The sequence below is a fragment of the Anabas testudineus genome, chromosome 11, assembly GCF_900324465.2.
Source record: "Anabas testudineus chromosome 11, fAnaTes1.2, whole genome shotgun sequence".
Classification (NCBI taxonomy): domain Eukaryota; kingdom Metazoa; phylum Chordata; class Actinopteri; order Anabantiformes; family Anabantidae; genus Anabas; species Anabas testudineus.
The window spans coordinates 18,715,967-18,735,704 of NC_046620.1; the positions used below are offsets into that span (position 1 = coordinate 18,715,967).

A 19,738-nucleotide genomic window follows, 5' to 3' on the forward strand; every position below is an offset into this window, starting at 1 on the left:
AATGTTAATGTTAATTAAAATGTTTTGATGCATTGCTTTAGTAAATTTTTCCATCTAGGTTCTGCTGTTATGATCCTGCCTGGTAGTTAGATTATGTATTTTGTTTCTTCTCTCTTTGTCCTCTTTGCCTGATCGCCTGTCTTTCATTATCTAATCCCACCGCCTCCCACAGTCACCTGACCTGCTTCTCAATCAGGAATCATCCCCTCAGTACAAATACAGGTCCTCCTCACCACTGATTCCACTTTTCTCCTGCTTCTCAGTCTTCACCTCCCGTTAACCCTGACACTTTGGTTTTCCCTCAGCTATTAGTAAGTCTGTTCTATTCTACTTATTTATTTATGCATTTTACTGTATGTATCTGTACACTTCTGTCTGTTTGTATTTGGATCCTTCCCACGTGGCATTTACAACATGAAGCTTGATGGCTGACGGTGTAAATGCACAGAGGATTACAGCAAAGGTAACAGTGGAATTGGTCCACCTTTGTCTCCTGTCTGAACTTTGACTTAAGTACAGGAACTCTCTGTGTCTGGCTAATTTCTGTGAGAGGGTGTGACTGACTTGCAGGAACTATTGATTGTTTCTATCCTTGAAACTACAAGGACAGGCGGTTGGCACAAAATACCTTCAAAAACCATCACAGCTCCTCATTTTATATATTTATTGATGTATTTACGTAATTTTCTGTTCTGTCTGCTTTTCATCACACTTACTATTTTCCTTCCACTTCTGGTGGGCAAACTGTAAAAACTGCAACATATACAGTATTTGTTGGCATAAATAAAAGTTACAAATAGTTTTCCCTTAAAGTAAAAAGGGAACAAATCAAGCTTGACTCTGACGCCAGCAAAAGTTGCTGAGCTCTGATAAGTCAGAATCTTCTGTGATTTATCACAAACTGAGAAAGTTCCACTAACTGATGTTCTGTTGTTGGGAAACACAGAAAGACAATGTTTATTCTGGCAATTGATATATAATAGGTATTTATTATTAAACAATCATATAAAACCATGCTGATTATTGCCAGAGCAGAGATATTTGCTTCTAAAAAGTTTTTGAGAGAGGTTTGCTCTTCTAACCAATCAGATTACTTCAACAAGTTCAGCTTCATTCATGAGTTTTGTTCAATTTATCTTTGAGCATTCAGACGACAGAAGAGGGTCTCAGTTTGCATTATGTAGCTTTAAGGCATTAAAGACATAAGGGGTCACCTCACTTCTAAGTCGCTTTGAAAAAACTAAATGTAAATATACGAGGTCATGTTGAGGAATAAAAACCCTGAACTTGAAGGTATTATTAATCATACTTATGAAAATGTATCCAGAAGTTAAAAACTCAATGCAGAATAAACTAAACTTAAGAAATGAAGAGATTTTTATTTTGTACGGTGTATAACGACTGATTTAGTTTAAAATGTTTTTTTTCTTTTTCGTGTTTTGTCAGACAACATTCAAAACACCTTAAAATTACAATACTTTGCATTCGTGTTCAGAACATTAATAGTTCATAGAGAAGGAGAGAATTGGAATAGTTAACAGCGGTGTAAGGCACACATCACAACCCTGAAAAGGTCACAAGCTGCAGAGTTTCTCAGTTATTTCTACATGTTGAGTGATGAGTTTGGAAAACTATGGAGGTTGAAATTGTTCAGAATGAGCTGTTATTCAGACTTGTGTTTTTGCAATGCAATGCAAATACATTGGTATTATATACCACACATACACAAGCTACCACGAGGGACAGATATTTTTAGTCATGCTATTCGATCAACCTGGCTGCCCACTATAATGAGGCGAGGGAGATGGAGACTGGTTCCTTTCACAGGTCAGCGGACTGACAAAGCCCAGTGTCCCAGTCTGGAACCAGGGAGCTTTCTCCTTGCTGAGGCTTGTGTGGGCTGCGTGAGAGTATAGGAGTGATCTGTATTCACCTGCATTGCGCTGTGGCCTGCTTCTGTTTAATATGGGCCCGCTGTAGCCTCCCCGCCGTCACCTGGCACTGCAGAGTTCATTCTCAGCGTGTGTTTTTATCAGCACCCCTAGGGGCATATGTAATTGCTCAGTGCTGATGAGAACAGCCGCAGCTCAAAGTACCATCTCATACTGCAATTACACCCGTGGAAGTGCAGGGTGGGGGGGAAAAACAGTGAAAATAAAGAAACTACCCAGCACGGCATGGCAGGTGAAAGACTACGGTCTCCTCTCCTCCTGCTGAGCCAAGCTGGGGCTGATAGTGGACTAAAAGTCATCCATCTCCTTGGGAATAAAGAGTTTTTAAGCCGTTAATCCTCTGTCTGTGGATGATTGAGGTGAACATCTGACATTTGAAGCCTTTTATGTTACATTTCCCAAAGATGACAGGTGTGTGTGTCTGTGTGTGCATGTGTGTGCGTGTGTGGCAATGTAGCTTTGCCAAGACAATAAAGGTGGCAAACTTTCAGAGGAACTTTGGTGTCCTGTGTGTACAAGGAGGGGAAATGTTAGTAGTGTTCTCATCCAGACTGTGACAGCTCACCGCTCCTGCGCTTATGAAAATAAATGCTGACGACTGTCGACCTGGCTGGAGCGCTCTGGTGTCAGCCAGGAAAAAGAGATGGCTCTCCGGGCTGACAGGCCGACGCGCCTGGTTTGCATTGAGATGCATTGCACCGCCCTTTGTCTTGGTGCTTCCAGCCAGCCTCCGTGCCCCCCTACCCCGCATTTGCACCAGAGGAGGTACAAGAGGACCAGAGCGGTTGCACAGCCAAGGCAATGTGCCCCCTATCAGTATTCTGCTGCGAACACTGCTGATGCTGCCTCGCCTCCACTTCAGCCTGTATTTGTTTTGGGGTGTCGTTGCACTTTTTTTCTGACATCTGCAGCTGTTTTTGTTTTTATGTTACTTTCAGCATCAGAATGTTGCAAAATCTTTGACATAGCCTGCTCCTTGCTGTTTTGTCTGTGCAAAATGTAATAACTTCATAAACACTTTTATTTAGAAAATTTCATGCAAACAATTAGAAATTAGTAATAAACTAAACTAAACTAAACTACTGGTAACCTAATCTTGGCATTAAGGTAAAAGTTAAACCTAGGGTTTCTTTGTTTATTTTTTAAATAAAGATTTGTGCTTGATAAGTTTTGTAGCTTATCTACTGTGACAACATTTAGACAAATACCTGAAGTACTGGACAAAGCTTAGCAGAGTGCAGCAGAACGGGGAGAGGAAAGGTTGGGACGGGAGAGGAGCAGATTGTGTTAGAATTTCAGGCTAATGCCAGCTTGATTCCCAAAAGCTGCATATTGTAAGAGATACCACTGAAGTAATCACACTTTACAATTGCACATTAAAATACTTCAAATTTACGGTCTGTGCTGGAAAGTGGTGGAACGACTGAGGGGCAGACCTCGCTAATATGATCATGTGGTGGTCCTGGGATAAGAACAGTTGAAATTCCATCCTGAGGAGAACATGTCCAGCATGCTGGTGGACTTGACTCATTAGATGTGTTCAGGGTTCCAGTGCATGTCTGATGGATATCCTGGTATATTTTAAATTCCTGTTTGCACTAAATGTTTACAAGGAAGTTTCATTTGCTGTTTATTTTGAAAGCTGTTCCAAGTTGTTGTGAGGCAATATTATTTATTATTCTAATAATAAATAACTGTTCAGTACACTTATCAATATGGTATTTTGTTTTACTGAGTCAGGAAAGCTATGTTTCTAAGTCAAGGCTAATGCCTGCATACCTCACTTTGTAGTCCACAAGTTTAGATATACATTTATTATTAATTCAACGATCAGATCAGTATTGGGAATGCACTATGCAAAGTCCATGTATCTATATCACAACTGACAAAGTCAGATTAGTGCATCCCTGCTGTAAATATGACAGCGTGTGATCACAATCTTCAAACAGACTGTTAGTCAAGAATGCGTGATGATTAATGGCCTGGGATTATGACCCTTTTTGACTCATTTGTATTTTAGTCGCTAAAATTTGTTAACATCTCTCTGAATCCATCTTTCCTGACAGGCCAGATTTCCCACTGTCCTCCAGCAGCTGTCTCACAAGCTAGCTCCACAGAATTTGCATTATTCATGCCAATCTACTCTGATTGGCTGGTGTGATCCATTCACCCACAACCACTTTGAATATAACCAAATTACATTTCTCCCATTTAATCTAATGGCAGAAATATCGAAATGTTAAATACTTGATCTGTTTATCGGCTGTAGGCCTCGACCAGCACCAGCCCTCAAACACAGACATGAATGAGTCTGTCAAACAGTACACATTTGAATAGAGGTTAATAAAACACAGAGCAGTTATGGAGTTCATCTAATGCCATTAATATAAACATACATCAGTCACATACATAAATTGGATCAAAATGTTTTTTTATGAGTGGCACAAAAACCCTTTTAAACCTGAGATTCTAAAATGCTAGCAAGAATATTTTCCTCACACATACAAAAGGTTGGCCATTTCAAACCCATATAGATAGCAGGAGCAGTGAGGGAGCTCTGCTCCGCCTGTGGCTGACTGGTGCTAGACTATCTGACCTGAATTTGATGAACACATCTTTTGCCGTAGGAAGAATAACTCACCTTCCTACAAGATACTTACGTTTGCATTACAGCAGTTTCGTGTGACCCTTTGCTACAATCGTCTTCTTCGTGAAGAGGAGGGGAGTGACAGGTATTATTACTGAGCTGCAGGGCCACAGGAGAACCACCATCATCACAATTTTAGAGAAACATTTTTAGGCAGCTCAAAGTTAGAAACTTTGAAAAATTGTTGGTGGAGAAAAATTACATACTGTAGGTCTTGTTTTCCTGAGTTATGTGATTTTGGAAATTACACTGCTCAAAAAGATTAAAGGAACACTTTTAAAACACATCAGGTCTGTGATGAAGGGATTTAAAAACAAAAGAATTTTAAAATAAATTCTAAAATGAACAGGCAGCCAGTGAAGTGGAGCAAGGACTGTTGAAATATAATCATGTTTATGAGTGCCAGTTAAAAGACATGCTATGGCTATGCTGAAGGCATGAATGAGTGTCTCAAATTGTTGCGTAGGGACAATTTTCTTCACTTTAGCCAATTGTCTTAAATGAGAGAAACTAGATTTTACAACTTACTATCAAACTTAAGATCCGGATCCATAACTTTTCTTATCTAGGTTCCTGGGGGAAATATGTGGGAAAATATTCAGCCATCTCATTTTTGCCACAGGTTGAGTTTGCCTTGACACCTTAATTTGACAGAAGACCTGTGTAATGCATTAGGGTTGTGGAGTTTAAAAAATTAGAGCATTTCACAGCTCTAATGACAGATGCTATTGGGTTGCTTTATAGAAAATGTAGGAGCCTGATTGTATCTAGCTTGACAAACACTAAGGCCCCAGTGTCAGGATGTCTATGCCTCTGCTCTACAGGCTGTAATTCTTTTTAAGACTTCAGCTTGATGGAATGACAATACTAAATGGCTGGATTACCCCTTCAAATGATTTTTTTCTTTATTACCATAAAACATCTAAGCTGTGTGATGGTTTTGCCCCAGTCACACTTAACTATACAGTAAACTGCCCACAGACATAATGCTGCGTTTACTAATGAAATCCATTTCAAATAACATATGTAGGCGTGCACCTTTATTGCCATACCTTTACAGTTCTGTTAAAACAGAATAAATTCTATAAAGATTTCAGTGCAGGTCCCAGCCAGATGTAACCTTCCAGTCTGTTTCTCTTCACTGCTGCCAGAAGAATGCACTCTGTTGAGTATGCCTAATGTCATTAAACTCCATTAAAAGTGATTAGTAGATGTGTAATACTGCAATGTTAGGACAAACCGCAATTCACATGCTCTTCTGCTTGATATATAAGATGGTATGTCTGTGTTTCCATTACACAGGCCAAGTGAAAATGGCCCTGAACGTGGCCGATATTTTCAAGTGAAGTGTTCTCTGGGGGCATTGTGCGTGGACGTTCTTCATAAGAGGTGACATGTCCTGTGCTTGCTGTTGATATTCATGCAGCAGACAGCACACAGTCTGAAAGGTGCAACCAAAACAAGAAGGTGTACTTGAGTTATTCACTGAGCCCTGTCTAAAACCAAAGCAGAGGCAGTGTAATCACTTATATATTTTTATATAATTTTTATTAACCTATCTTCTAATGCATGTTGTATGTAACATTTCCATGTTGCCATCCCACATCAGCAAATAAACCTGTTAGTTCACGTATTAGAACTATACCCTCTCTAACACTTCTAACACACAAGTATTATTTTTCATTCTGACACTAATTAAATTCCCTCTACAAACCTAACTCAGGTTTATTGGAAAATGGATACGTGGGAATGAAAACATTGTTCACAAAATGCTCCATAATTACAGTGTTGGTTCAATGCTACTGTCTACTGAGTGGGCTTTTTGCCACGCTAACTGAACTACAACTGCCTGTAAGCTTTATATTCTGTCACACTCTGCTCACTCTGCAAACTTCACCATTTATTTATTGAATTTACATTTTAAGAGCTAATGATATGAACTGAAGGTCAGCTCAGAAATATCACTTGTTTGGAGCTTTACTCTGAATGTTAACATGGATCAGTTGACGTTACAGATGCTAGAATGCTGTATTAGTGTATCTAGTGGAAATGAACTGCATTTAAATACAAACTAATGAAGATATTCAGCTAAATCCTCAATAAACTATTTTGTTAAATCAATACATTTATATTTAATGATAGCGATATGTTTTGATCCTGTTATTGCACCTAGATTGAACCTAGATTGCAAATCTCTTTAGCCATAAAAAGCTATGTTGACAGTGTATTGCTAAACATATAGACCTGGATTACGTAACTGTTTTAAAGCTGCATTGCCAACTCCTACACATTGACTTTGAACATGTGCTCTTGATGTAAGCCCACCTACCTGGACTTTTTGACACAAGTGGTTATTTGGAAAGATATTGTGAGCTGTACAGTCCTGCTCACCATTGCTGGCACCCATGAAGTTTAAGTACATAACGTGGAATATGTCCTAAAACATTAATCAAATAAAACTGCTTATTTTCTACAGAGAACTCATGTTTGATACAAAAGTGCAAATGATAAACAACAATGTAAAACAAAAAACAATGCGAGGAAAAACAGAAAAATGTAAAGCTTGCTGTGGCACATGTGTTGGCACCCTTTACAAATCAGTATAGAAACACATTTTGACCTGTGGTAAATCACAAATGAGAATCCCCAGTGATAGATAGTCAATGCACATATGATATAATTGATCCAGTAAACAATGACTTCAATGTTAAAAAGCTATATTAGTCCCTATTTCTTTGTCACAATGGTGAAGACAAAGGAGTTGACTGAGGACATCACACGTGCTATTATTAGCAAATGCAAGAACTTCAAATGGTATAAGGCCATCTCCAAAGACCTTGGTTTTTCCTGTTTCAACAGTGTGCAATGTTATTAAGAAGCCAAGCATGGAAATGTCAATAACCTCCATGGATATGAGGGTAAGGAGGAAAATTGATGAGAAAAGTCTTCGAAGGTTTGTGCGACTGGCACGAAAAAAAAAACCCTAGGTCAAACATCCAAAGACCTGAAGACCAACCTGGAACAGTCTGGGGTTATGGTTTCAATACGCCACACACTAAACCAGAAAGAGCTTTGTGAGTCAAAGCAAGACACATTGCTGAAGAAAACCATAAAAAGGAAAGACTGATCTTTGCCAAAGAGTACTTGGACAAACCACAATTCTTCTGGGAAAATGTTCTGTGGACAGATGAAACTAAAATAGCGCTTTTTGGCAGTGAACACCAACAGTTCCTTATAAGGAAAACACCCTACCAACAGTTAAGCATGGTGGAGGATCCATAATGCTGCGTCTAGTACTGGATGTCTTAACCGTATCACAGGAATCATGAAATCAGAGAATCACCAAGAGATTTTAGAGCGAAATGTTCTACCCAGTGTAAGAAAACTTTGTTTTGAGTTGAAAATCATAGGTCCTCCAGCAAGACAAAGAATCACAAATCACACATCCAAAAGCATGCAGGAATGGTTGAAAAGGAAAAATGGACTGTTTTGAAATGACCAGCAATGAGTCCTGATCTTAATCCCACTGAAAATCTTTGACGTGAGCTGAAATCTGCCACTTGGGAAAAGAACCCTGCAAATGTGCAAGAGCTTGAACAAACAGGAAAGGAAGAGTAGGAGAAAATACCAGCTAAGAAGTGCAAGAAGCTTATAGATGGCTACAAGAAATGTTTGGAGGCTGTCATTGCTACCAAAGGGTGTGCTTCCAAATAATAAGGAGGGGTGCCCTTTTTACTCATCATCCAATTTTTTCTGTTTCCTCCAATTAAGAAAATCCTGATTATATAAATTTCCATTTAACATTTCCATGTATTTATGACGATACTGTAGAGGTTATGCAAAACATGAAGATGAACATGGAGATGACATGTTCAGTATGCGATTGTAGAATTGGAATATATAAATTACATAAAAATGACATGCACATGCACTAGGGTAAACATCTTTTCCCTAAACTGCCGCTGCACACCTGGTATACTACCTAATTATTCTGTCACCTGACCATGCTCCACCCACCAACTCACCTGTTGCCCATTCCCTTAGTACATATATAAATTAGTTTCCCCTAGTGTGTGTGTGTGTGTGTGTGTGTGTGTGTGTGTGTGTGTGTGTGTGTGTGTGTGTGATTTTCTAAGCTCCAGTATTTGTAATTGCGTTATTGTCATCCTTTGTCTTTTTGTTAGGTTCATGATGCAGTCAGGTTTCCTGACTGAGGAATGCAGTGGCCTTGAAGGAGGAACTATTAGACCTTGTCTATTATTTTATTTTGTGATTTTCCTCCATTATAACTTATATAACAAGCAAACTGTCAAACAACTTTCACTGTTCTTCTCAGGCTTGTTGAATTTGCCTACTGTAAATGAGCAGAGCTGCCAAACACATCAGTCACTAATAAGGACAAATTCAATCCTCCCCCACAGAACACAACCAGCAAAATGTAACATAGACTGAATGATGGAGCAGCAGCAAAATGGACAGCTTTATAGATGCTGCTAACCTCAGCCACAGACTGCATGGTGTTTCAAGGACAACTCAAAATGAGGGACAAGGACACATTAGAAATGTGATGATCTGAGGCTAAGTGCAAAACAGAGAAGATTTTACAATTTGGAATTTTAGGACACCCAACAAATATTTTCATCTGCTATGTCAATTTAAGATTTGAAGCTAAAGAATGACACTGAAGGCTACTATTCAGAATCATTCTTCTATTGGAAGCTGCATGTCGAAGACAAAAATATCACCACAGTAGATTACCCCTGATCAACATCAGAACCGCTGCTCAAACCAGTGCTTATTTGACCCTAACTCTTCTCTCTATCCACTTACTTTGGAAAAAAATAAAGGTGAAGATGTGGCTGTGACCATGAAACCTGGTGAACAGCACTGCAGGTTTGTGTTTGTCTATGTTATTAATTTATGAACACTGAATGAAAAAACAATTAGTGCATAATTTGCTTTACATTGCGATTATTTTTGTGTTTTCTTATCGTAAATAAGGTTATGCATATCACTATTGTATGCATCAACAGTTATATTTGGCTACAATTATTTTGAGGATATCTGTATGGATATTCACTCGATGAATCCCACACACTACAGAAACATACTGACTATTGATTGAAATATTTAGGTTTCAAAGACACTGTGATGGATTGCATAGGTATGTAGCTTTAAAGCTGCTCAAATCATTATTTTTATATTAACAATGGCTCAAATGACTTTGTGTAATTTTAGTAGTGTTGCTTTACAGCAGCACCAATCAATATTTTTATATTAACAATGGATCAACTGACTTTGTAATGTTAGCAGAGTTGCCCACAGTAAGAACTCACAGAAATTAGCATTGTACTGCAGTTTGACCTCTTTTAGCTCATTGTCTTGAATTTTTCACTTTTTTTTTCAGTCTCACAGCTCTCACCAACCTCATTTCCAGCAGCAGTGAGAAGTTAGTTCCAAACACATGCTGCCTCAAAGCACCTGTCAATGACCATATTGAATCATTTAACAGATAAACAGTCAAGCTAATCAAAACCAGAAATAAAAAAAAGAATCAAATCAATTTGATTACTGTATTTGTATTTGCCAGATGGCCAGAATGATAGGATGATAAGAGAAAGAACCAGCACAAGCCACTAACGGTGTGTTCTGTTTAGCTCTGAAGTTGGAAGTTGGCGTTTGGCCATGCGGGAATCATCAAGTTACCATAAAATTACAAGTTTTAGGCTCGTTAACCGTTGCCAGCAGCACCAGTAAATATTTTGTGCATACAAACACTGTAGCAGCATGTCCACAGAAAGAAGGTGGACACCACTGTATTGACATTAAGGGACATTCCAGATAAAATTGCTCCCTGGGATGTTGCACTGGTGGAACGCACCATAAATGTTTTGTCCCCTCATCATTACCAGACAAGACAGATTAGGTTGTCACAGCATGAAAAGACTGTGGCTGTACAACCCTGCTGGTGTAGTGACTGCACCTAACTCTTCAAACTTTACTTTACTTCATTCCTACAAGCCCAGACATTTGCATTACTTTAACCCGCCCACACTACTCGCTGAAAACAGGTGCATGCACAACTGTGCTGAATGCCCAATGCTTGCATAATTGAGGCCATCATTTCTCACTGAACACTATAATAGCTGTTAAAAACGAGCAACCAAAACATTTAAATGCAGGAGAAGGGTACAGTAAATGTAGAGTTCTCAGTATAGTTCTGGTTTGGCACAGGAAAATCTTCTACATAAAGATCCCTGGAGTGTAGCGGAAAACAGAATCCAGAATGGCTGTTTTACCATATGGCTGATTTAAACTGAGGCCACCTTAACATGACAAACAGGCTATGTTTATACTAAAATACTAGCAGATCTGATCTATGCATCAGTAACGAGGAAAACAGAGGCTAGCTGCACCACTGCCCTGATGAATTATGATACAGCCAAGACCTTAAGTTGACCTGTGACTTATATCTACTAAACTGCTTGTATACAGAACATATTGTGGATAATAAAACCACCAGTAAAGGCCTGACTCAAGCACAGCATAGCAAAAGTGCCACTGCAGCAGGTAGGCATCCGCTTGCTCAAAAGCTTCCTCTGCAACCCTTCATTTACCTTTCTGCTTGCATTAAATCACATCCAGTGTAACACATACACAAAAACAACTGCAGCAGCAGACGTGTGTTAGGTTGACCTCAGCTGTGTGCATTCAAGGGAAAACACAGCAACAAACAGAGTCCATAATCTTGCATCAGTCTGTGACATACTGCAGGATATGTGCATTTCTTTTGAGTAATTTAGGCTAATATTTAAATAAAGATTAATTGAAAATATATTTGTCTAAGGAATCAATATGTATATATAGATAATTTGTATGTTTGTTTTGATGTTTTAAATGGGCCAAAATTATCAGAAGAAAAGAAATGTTAAGTCCATTTCTGCAGTGTCATGGTACAATATTTCTGAAGGCATACACTAAAATGTATTTTTTAATGTATTATGCTACTTTGTAGTATGATTTGAAACACACAAATGCTGATGTCACAGAACTACCTGAAGTAAAGTAATTTCCCAAAGACCTATAAAAACAGACCAGCTATGCTTAGGCTTCTGTTCAGAAACTATGTTGAAAGTAAAAATATGTTAAAGAGGCCATATTATGCATAATTGCATCAATTGCATTTACAATTCCAAATGCTGCTTGTTTTTCTAATAATGTGCCTTAATGCAGTACCTCCTTTTACCCTCTGCCTGAAATGGTTCATTTTAGCTCCTGTTCTTTTAGGGCCTCCCCTCATCCCGAGCTTACGCTTTCTCACTGGCTCGGTTGCAGAAGCCTGCCGCTGGGTCTAGCAGAACGGTGGAAAAACTTCCCAGCTAATCTGAGTGGGTGGCCCAACTGTGTACTTTGTGGGAGTACAGAACCAAAACGGAGGCTTGTTTATGGGCTGACAACTTTCATATATTGTTGGGAAATTTTTGTCAGGGTCCAGAGAAAGTCTTGTGGGAACTCCTGCAATGTCTTGGAAAAGTGCCAGAGCAGACAGAGACTCAAGTGAACAGTGAAGGTGAACTAAAAATACTAAAAGTAAGTATGATCGCTTTAATAGCATAGTCATTGTATATGACAAAATATGGGTAAATTGGCAGCTAGCGAATTAGTTTGCTTTGTTGTCAGCCTCCAGTTCCCAAGAGAACAGAATGGTTATCCTGACCTAAATGTAAAATGTTGTAAACAGAAAGGTAGTTAATCTCAAGGTCAATTGTTGAAAATTTAAGCTGGTGAGTCTTAAAGCTTCCACAATATTTAAAAAATGCCCTTGAACTGTTTTTATCCTCTTTTGCCAAGTGCAAAATTTGCAGAAATTGCTGCAGTGTCATAACTATTTAAGTGTATCCACGCAAAACATGAGGATAATTGAGAATTCACTTCAGTTTAACCGGCAATCTGATATATTGGCTAGTTTAAATTGATTTTAGCTATAAAGGTAGAGTCTTATAGGTATGGAAATGATGCAGATGCAGATTCATTTCTGTGTTTGTCTGATGATGATCACCAGCTGTAGCTCTGGGCTCACCACCTTTATAGTTCCCAGCCATATCAGTGGTGACATGAATGACATGAAATACAGCAGTATTAATATGAGCAAATTAAATGGTTATATAACACGTAATATCAGCACTTTATGAGCGAGCTGTTAACATAAGCGCTGAGGAAGTTATTAGATTTGAAGGGCATGTGGAGCACTATATCACTGACACTAATATATCAACCTCTCTCAATAGTTTAAAAATTTACTTTGAATTATTACAGCCTGGCAAATGAAGCAAGCTCACAATATGCCCACCCCTTCCCTGGCTCTCTATGAAATAAATATCTGCCAGACACAAGTTAAAAGCCCCAAGGCTACAAAATCAATATTTCATAGGCAGGAGGTGATAAAGAGTCCTGATCCAGATCTTCCTGTCTTTGAAGCAGCCAGTAGTCCAGTAGTGAAGCAGCAGGATGGCTCGATGCCATCTGAAGCCTCAGCCAAGTAGATTTGGACCACTGACTTCAACCTGCAGTGTAGTGGTCATTTTGGAAATAAAAGTCTGGGTGACCATCATGGGGTGTATGTGGAGCTATTTATCTACTAGGTCCCAAGTGGTCCTGTCACTTTGAAATGAGCCTGCAGAGATTGAAAGCATAACAAGTCTAATATCTAATGTTCCGTGTAAATCAAATTTTTATATGTTGAAAGAAAATTCAAACCATCATAGAGTCAGTCTTTATGCATTCACACCAGATGCTAAATTAATGAACACTGCTTCTATCATTGTACTTTGTTACAGATGGATTCCCAGCTTCCAGAAGAAACCTGTCTTTATCCATCTCTCTCTATCTATTTGCAACTTGATTACACCTGTTGGTATTAACTTTGCACTGTTGGTTCTCAACCTTTTGGACCATCACAGCTTTTTGATCCCTCATGACAATGGTTTTGTTCAAGGTTGGATTGCCAACATCACTATCTGACACTTAGTTTGGCACATTGGTTGCAAGCTCATTAATAATCTGCGGACTAAATTACATTACAAGCTAAAACTTGGAGCCCTCATGCATCGTTTGCAATATTTCCTAAACTTAAATGCTAATTTAAGTTAGGCCCTTTTCATTGTTAGCTTATTTTGTGCTTCTATTGTATTGTATGTATATATTTCACTGAATTAATTTGTGCTTAATACAGAGGTTACATGCACAATTGACAAAGAGATAGGAGGAATTGGTGGTCAATGGGGGACCACAGCACAGTTTCACCCATGGGTCCTTCAGAGAGTTAATCCAGCCCTGGTTATTTTCTTCTTGTATTGTATAGGTGAATAAATTCAGCAGTTCATTATTAAATTATGCCTTTATGTCCCCAAGGGGCTCAATAAAGTATTTCATTATCATTATCATTCACTCTGTGACCCCCCAAGATATTTCTCTTGGTTCACTGGGTTGTGAGCCATTGACTTACAAGGTACATGTTCAAAAATACATGTTTTTAATAGAATGTAATGTCAGTTGTTTCAATGCATAGTACTTAATAGTTTCTCAGTCTCTGGGGAAAATATCTGTGTTGTCTATGCACTAAATGGGCACTCTAAAGATATACCGTACATACTGTACATGAGTACATTGCATAGAGTGGGAGAAATGAAGGTTTAGAGGAGAGTTCCAGTGAGTTAGAGCTGTGATTATTTTTGTGTATTGTTTGGTTCATTCTTTTACTTATTCCTTTATTGGAAGGATAGTTTCCTTTCCTGATGCTTCGAATCAAAGGCATGCTCCAAACATCAAAGACAACAATGCGAAAACAGAACTATGAACATGAACAGCATGTTAATAATACATTTAAAACTTCAAATCTGGGAGATGTGTGCTACATAGCCATTAATTAAAGCCAAACCCACAGGCAAGGTCAGAGCTGAGGGTTAGCTGCTGCAAGGAGGGACCCAATGGCTGAGTTTGCTACAGGCGCTTCACATGTGGCTTGAATCCAAGCTGTCCAGGTAAATCTCCCTGCTGTATGTTAAACACTAATAACAAACAGAGGAATCAGCTATTCCTGTATCATATTAGCAAATAAATTAAACTGCCATCCAGCATGGGTACAAATTTTGTAGCCTTTGGCAGGATGTTACTCCCTAAACACCAGCAGAAGTGAGTCAGAACATCATCTGGTGGGTTTAGCATAATAATAAGCAGAAATGAGCCTGTTGGAAGCCAAAAATGCACTTAAAAGAAACACAGAGACCAAAACGTCCCCTCTAAGTCAACATGTTGACCTACAGTACCAGTATTAATTCACTGATCCACTTTGCCTCTGGTAACGTATGGATGTTTAGATCCACGTCCTCGCCACATGGAGGCGCCGCAGGCCCGCATTCCTGCGTCCCACTCCGTCGCTTGACAGTCCAAAAAAAAAAAAAGTAGTGGAGCCGTTACAGGAAAAGGGGGGCTGTTTTTGAACGCTTTAGCTCGAGATCAGATGCTCCCTGTGCGGGCTGTGGAAGAACCGAGCAGGCAGCGCTTCTTCAGGGGGACTCAGCGATGAATGGAGCTGAGCGCACAACTTCTCTCCAGTCCTCCTCTTGCTGCTGCTGCTGCTGGAGTTTTCTCTAGGATTTTCTTCTTGTGACAAAAAGAAAGAAAGAAAGACAAAAAACAAAACAAAAACGTGCTGGACTTTAATTCTCCTGCCAACATGTATTCAGCAGCATTGCTACTGATGCTGGCCGTCAGGATCTACGCAGACAGTATGGAAGGACCAACAGGTAACAGAGATATTTGGCACAGTGCGCTGTGAAGAAATGCCCTTACGCATATGGGTGATGCTTTAAAGTTGATCTCTAGGTTCAGCGATGGTCTCTAGCCACAGTCAAGACACGAGTTCAAGTCTAGATTGCATTTTGCTCTTTCTGCTGTTTCCCAACTCTAAAGTTAAATGTGCATCGAGCTGTGAGAAATCGGGGTCTGGCTAAAATCAGTGGTGCGAACTTTGCGCTTTAATGTGAAATATTCCAGAGGGCATGAAATGTGGAATACTTGCACCTACAGAGTATAATCACAGCATTATTTCATTGCACGACTCAGTGCTATGTGGTGAGATTTCCTAAATACAGGTCCTCTCAATATCAAATCTGCAAAGTTAGAAGAAGGCGGGCTTTGGAATGGAAGTGGCTGAATCCTGAACCCTCTCTCTCCCTGTTCTCCTGCTCTGTGTCTCTTTGTCTCTGTCAAGTGCATTCAGCATCATGATGCTTACTGTCATGTTTTTATTGTTCAGGCTTCAGTAGGTGGCAACACAATTTTCTACGCCAGTGTGTCATCCCAGAAAATGTAAATTCCATCTCAGTGATTAAGTTATCCCCTCAATGCTGATGTATATAAAATGAACTGCTCACTTGCCAGCATGTTAACAGTATTGATGGAACATTTTGCATAATTACGTTGCTGATTCAGGGGATAATTTGGTTGACTGGTTCAGTTTGCAGCCAAGCTATTTGGGAAGATAATTTGGAGAGAGCGACTCAAGAGGAGTGTGTTTTCTGCTGCTACAAAGCAATACAGTGGAGATGAATTAGTCAGTGCTCTGCCCTAAATAACGGCACTGGCAGCTGATCCAGTTCTCAGTGTGCATAGCAGTCAGAAGTTTGATAGACAGTTTAAAAGTGTTCAGAGAAGAGAAAACAGAGATTTTAAGCCCTAATACCTGAAATCCACAGAGTCTATCTGAGATAGGAGCTCAAATCCTCTTCCTTTTTGCCTGTGGCGGGTTTAACATTTGAATGGCTCAAGCACTTTTGGAAACCTTCTAAAGGCCTCAGATCCTTATCATTTGCGGAAGGCTATAGAATACAGTTGGAAAACAAAAATGCCTCCGGTCACACCCCGTCAAGTTTGTCTCAAGTAAAAGTGCCAGTTGCTTTATGTGAGAAATGCTTTGCAACTGTGCGAGCGTTGTAGCTCCGATATAAATACTCTGGTATCAGTTACACAGCTATCCAAAAGCAGGTGCTGAACAGACGTGCACTGAGCCACTCCCTGCTCTCCAGGATCAAGTTGGTTCTGCAGGCAGGATTTATTGTGACAAGCCAACTGTCTTATGAGCTTACACAGAACACAGAAGACTGTCCCATCACCAGTTGGCACCAATTCAGTTTATTTGTTGGAAATAATTTCTGTTAAAAATAGACACAGGTGGGAAATTATTGCCACACAGAAGGAACAGGTCAGAATAGAGCAGGTCCTAACTACTCATGTGTAGTGAACCTAGAGAATTCTTTGACTCTCATATATGGTAGATAAAAGAAGAAAAGTTGGCAAGTGGGGGCGGCTGCGGGTCAGTTGGTAGAGCAGTTGTTGAACCATACGCTTGGTGGTTCCATTTCCATTTCTTGCTGGCCACATGTAGTGTCCTTCGACAAGACGCTGAAACCATGTAGTAGAGCCATCGTTTATGTGTAACTGTCCAACAACCATTTTCACATGGGGATCCATGAAGTATATAAAACAAGCTGGTGAGATTCACAATTGTTTTCCTGATTCTTCTATCAGCTTTTTCCAGAATTAAATCCAGTTTTTCCCAGCCACAAATTAAACCAGACTTTAGGCCTACGTGATTAAACAAGGCCTGTCATAGGCCTGTTAAAGGTCCAATATATGCTATTTAAAAAAAAAAAATTGTAGTTTTACATTAGTTCCCTGTAAATTATGTGACTAATTATTGTGTGACTTTATTAGACAGATTACAGCAGAGAGTTGACATGAAATGAGGGGATGCGGATTGACAACAGACAAAAGGTTCCCTGCTAGACACAAACCACATGGTTGGTCACTTACCCTTAGGCAACCAGGGCACCCCAAAGTGCTGCTTTTGCAAGGACTGACACAGGTTGCCTGCCATTTATTGCCAGATTTTGATACTTGTTGCTCAATGCTAAAGGCACATTTCTGGCGAAAGTATTGAGGTTTCACACATATACAAATGATCAAAGGCACATTTGTCATGGCAGAATCTATTGTAGTTAGAATGTTGTAGTTTTAATATTGATGGCCAAAAATAAGAACATGAAGTCCCACCTCATCTTTATTATTGTCCTGTATTCATGCAAATCTTCCCCCATCAAAGTGGAGTGTGTGTGGCTACAGTCAGATCTTTAGCTTCACCTAAACAATGTGAGTTTGCTGAGGTGAAACCTGGTGTGTTGTTTAAGTTTCACCCAGGCCCTGTTAGAAAGGGCTCCAAGGAGTCCGAGCAAGAAGATAATTTAATCTTGAAACGAAACCACGTGAGCAAATCCCAACACTGAACGGAGCTGACACGCCGCTGCAAACACTCACAAGAGGTCGGAAGGAGGTTAGCTTAAAAAGACCACAGTGAAAATGGGCGCTGACACAAGAAGGTGGGCTTTCACGGGATGCTGGGAGGATGTAGTGAGGGTCTTTGGTGTGTAGCGGTGTGGATCCGGCTCAGTGTTAATCCATCGGAAAACAGCCCAACACACACAGCTCTCCTGGGGCTAATGTGGAGGCTGTAAATGGAAAAAATGGAGAGTGTATTCACACAAAAGGCAGTGATGAAATGTGGTTGTTCTGGAGGAAATAACACAGGATTCTTTAATAGAACAATGGTGAACTGCATAATAGCTACACGTTGTTCAAGACTGTGAGTACAGTCTGTAATTATAGTTCATGATAATGAGCTGGCGAAGGAACAAGGGTTGTTTTATCACCCATTTTATAAGGGAAGAAAATTACAGATTTTGATCAATATTGGCCAGTTCAAATAGTTTACCAGACACTTACAAGCCTTCGGAGCTATGAGACTACATTTCAGAAGCAAGAAACTAAACAATCCAGCTTTAATTGTCTGTTTGGCTGAAGAAAAATGAACGTAGTTAAGCTTGAAATGAATAAAATTGACCAGCTTGAGATGATAACATAGGCACAACCCACAATTCATCCCTCATCCTTTCGATGCAGCATTAAATGGATTGCATATTACAAGCATCTACATGAGACTGTTTTTCCTTCCATTTAAATGGGCTATTAAATGGTCAAGCATCACATGCGTGGACACATTCAGCCAGCCAAAGCAGCCCTGACAGTCAAAGCCAGTGAAAGCGTCACAGCCCCGGATGAGGTGCAAGTCAATAAGGCTTTTCCTCCCCTGTGTTCGGCCACTTTGATGGCTTTTGAGACATTTTAATTGCTTCTGCTGTTAGTTGCCAGTCATTCTGCTCGTCCCTTATTGGCAGTGTGGCTAAAGCAAACTTGTAAAGGTGGAATTACAATTTAACTTTTAATCATCACAGTGGAAGAATTCACGGGCTATTGGCTATTATAAGTTCTCAGGCATGTGAATAGCTGCGAGAGACTTGGAAAACTCCAGTGCCTTTATATGAAACTGCAGTGTGATTACTTCTATTTATCTAAAAATGATTTCCCCTTATCATTGAGGAAGAAGTCAGAGCTGCTGTTGTGCTACTGAAGTCAATTTTCTCCATGGGAGTGGAATTGGTGAGATGCAATGTTGACTCGAACAGACTTTATTGTCCCTGCCTATGCTCAAGTGCAGCGCCTTCTGCTAACAGTTCATCTATCCTAACATCTAGTGTGCTAGTCATCAGCTGCCAGCTGCGGTTGGCAGTATCAGACACTTACAGGAGAGGAGGACTATAATTTGAAATTTTGAAAATTTATTAATGTTATGAATTCTCTTTCTTTGCAAACCACCTTCACTTTCAGTTGCTTCAAACTGAAACGTGATAGTAACACTATTAGAACCGCACAAGATAGAATCACTATTAGAAAGAATCCTAATAATTCAGAATAATGGAAGCAAAAATCTCTACCAAATAAAATTTCTAGAGTCAGATTTGTCTTACTTACAGTACATTTTGCATCTTCTTACCTGCCTTACTAACATAAACCACTAGTACATGCACATGTACCTGTACCACCATGCCACTTCCAGGGCTGTTTTCATTTTCAGCCAAAGAACTGGCTGTTGGCCAGAAAAACTGGTTCCAGATTGGCAGCAACTCTTTGCTGCTCTAGAAACAAGAACTGCTTGCATCAGGGACTAATTTATTGTGACCTATTA

The 19,738-nt window shown here is 39.6% G+C and overlaps 1 protein-coding gene across 5 annotated transcripts in view; it reads left to right on the forward strand.

Annotated features, from left to right (window-relative positions):
* Positions 1-15,122: 15,122 nt before the first annotated feature.
* ptprua (protein tyrosine phosphatase receptor type Ua) overlaps positions 15,123-19,738 on the forward strand; it is a 170,570-nt gene continuing 165,954 nt past the window's right edge. For 4 of the 5 annotated variants that reach the window (XM_026349674.1, XM_026349673.1, XM_026349672.1 and 1 more), the window contains exon 1: positions 15,123-15,404. In XM_026349674.1, the coding sequence (XP_026205459.1) occupies positions 15,335-15,404 (70 nt within the window). In that variant the 5' untranslated portion in view covers positions 15,123-15,334. The remainder of the gene's footprint in view (positions 15,405-19,738) is intronic. The other variant, XM_026349671.1, reaches the window with a different exon arrangement.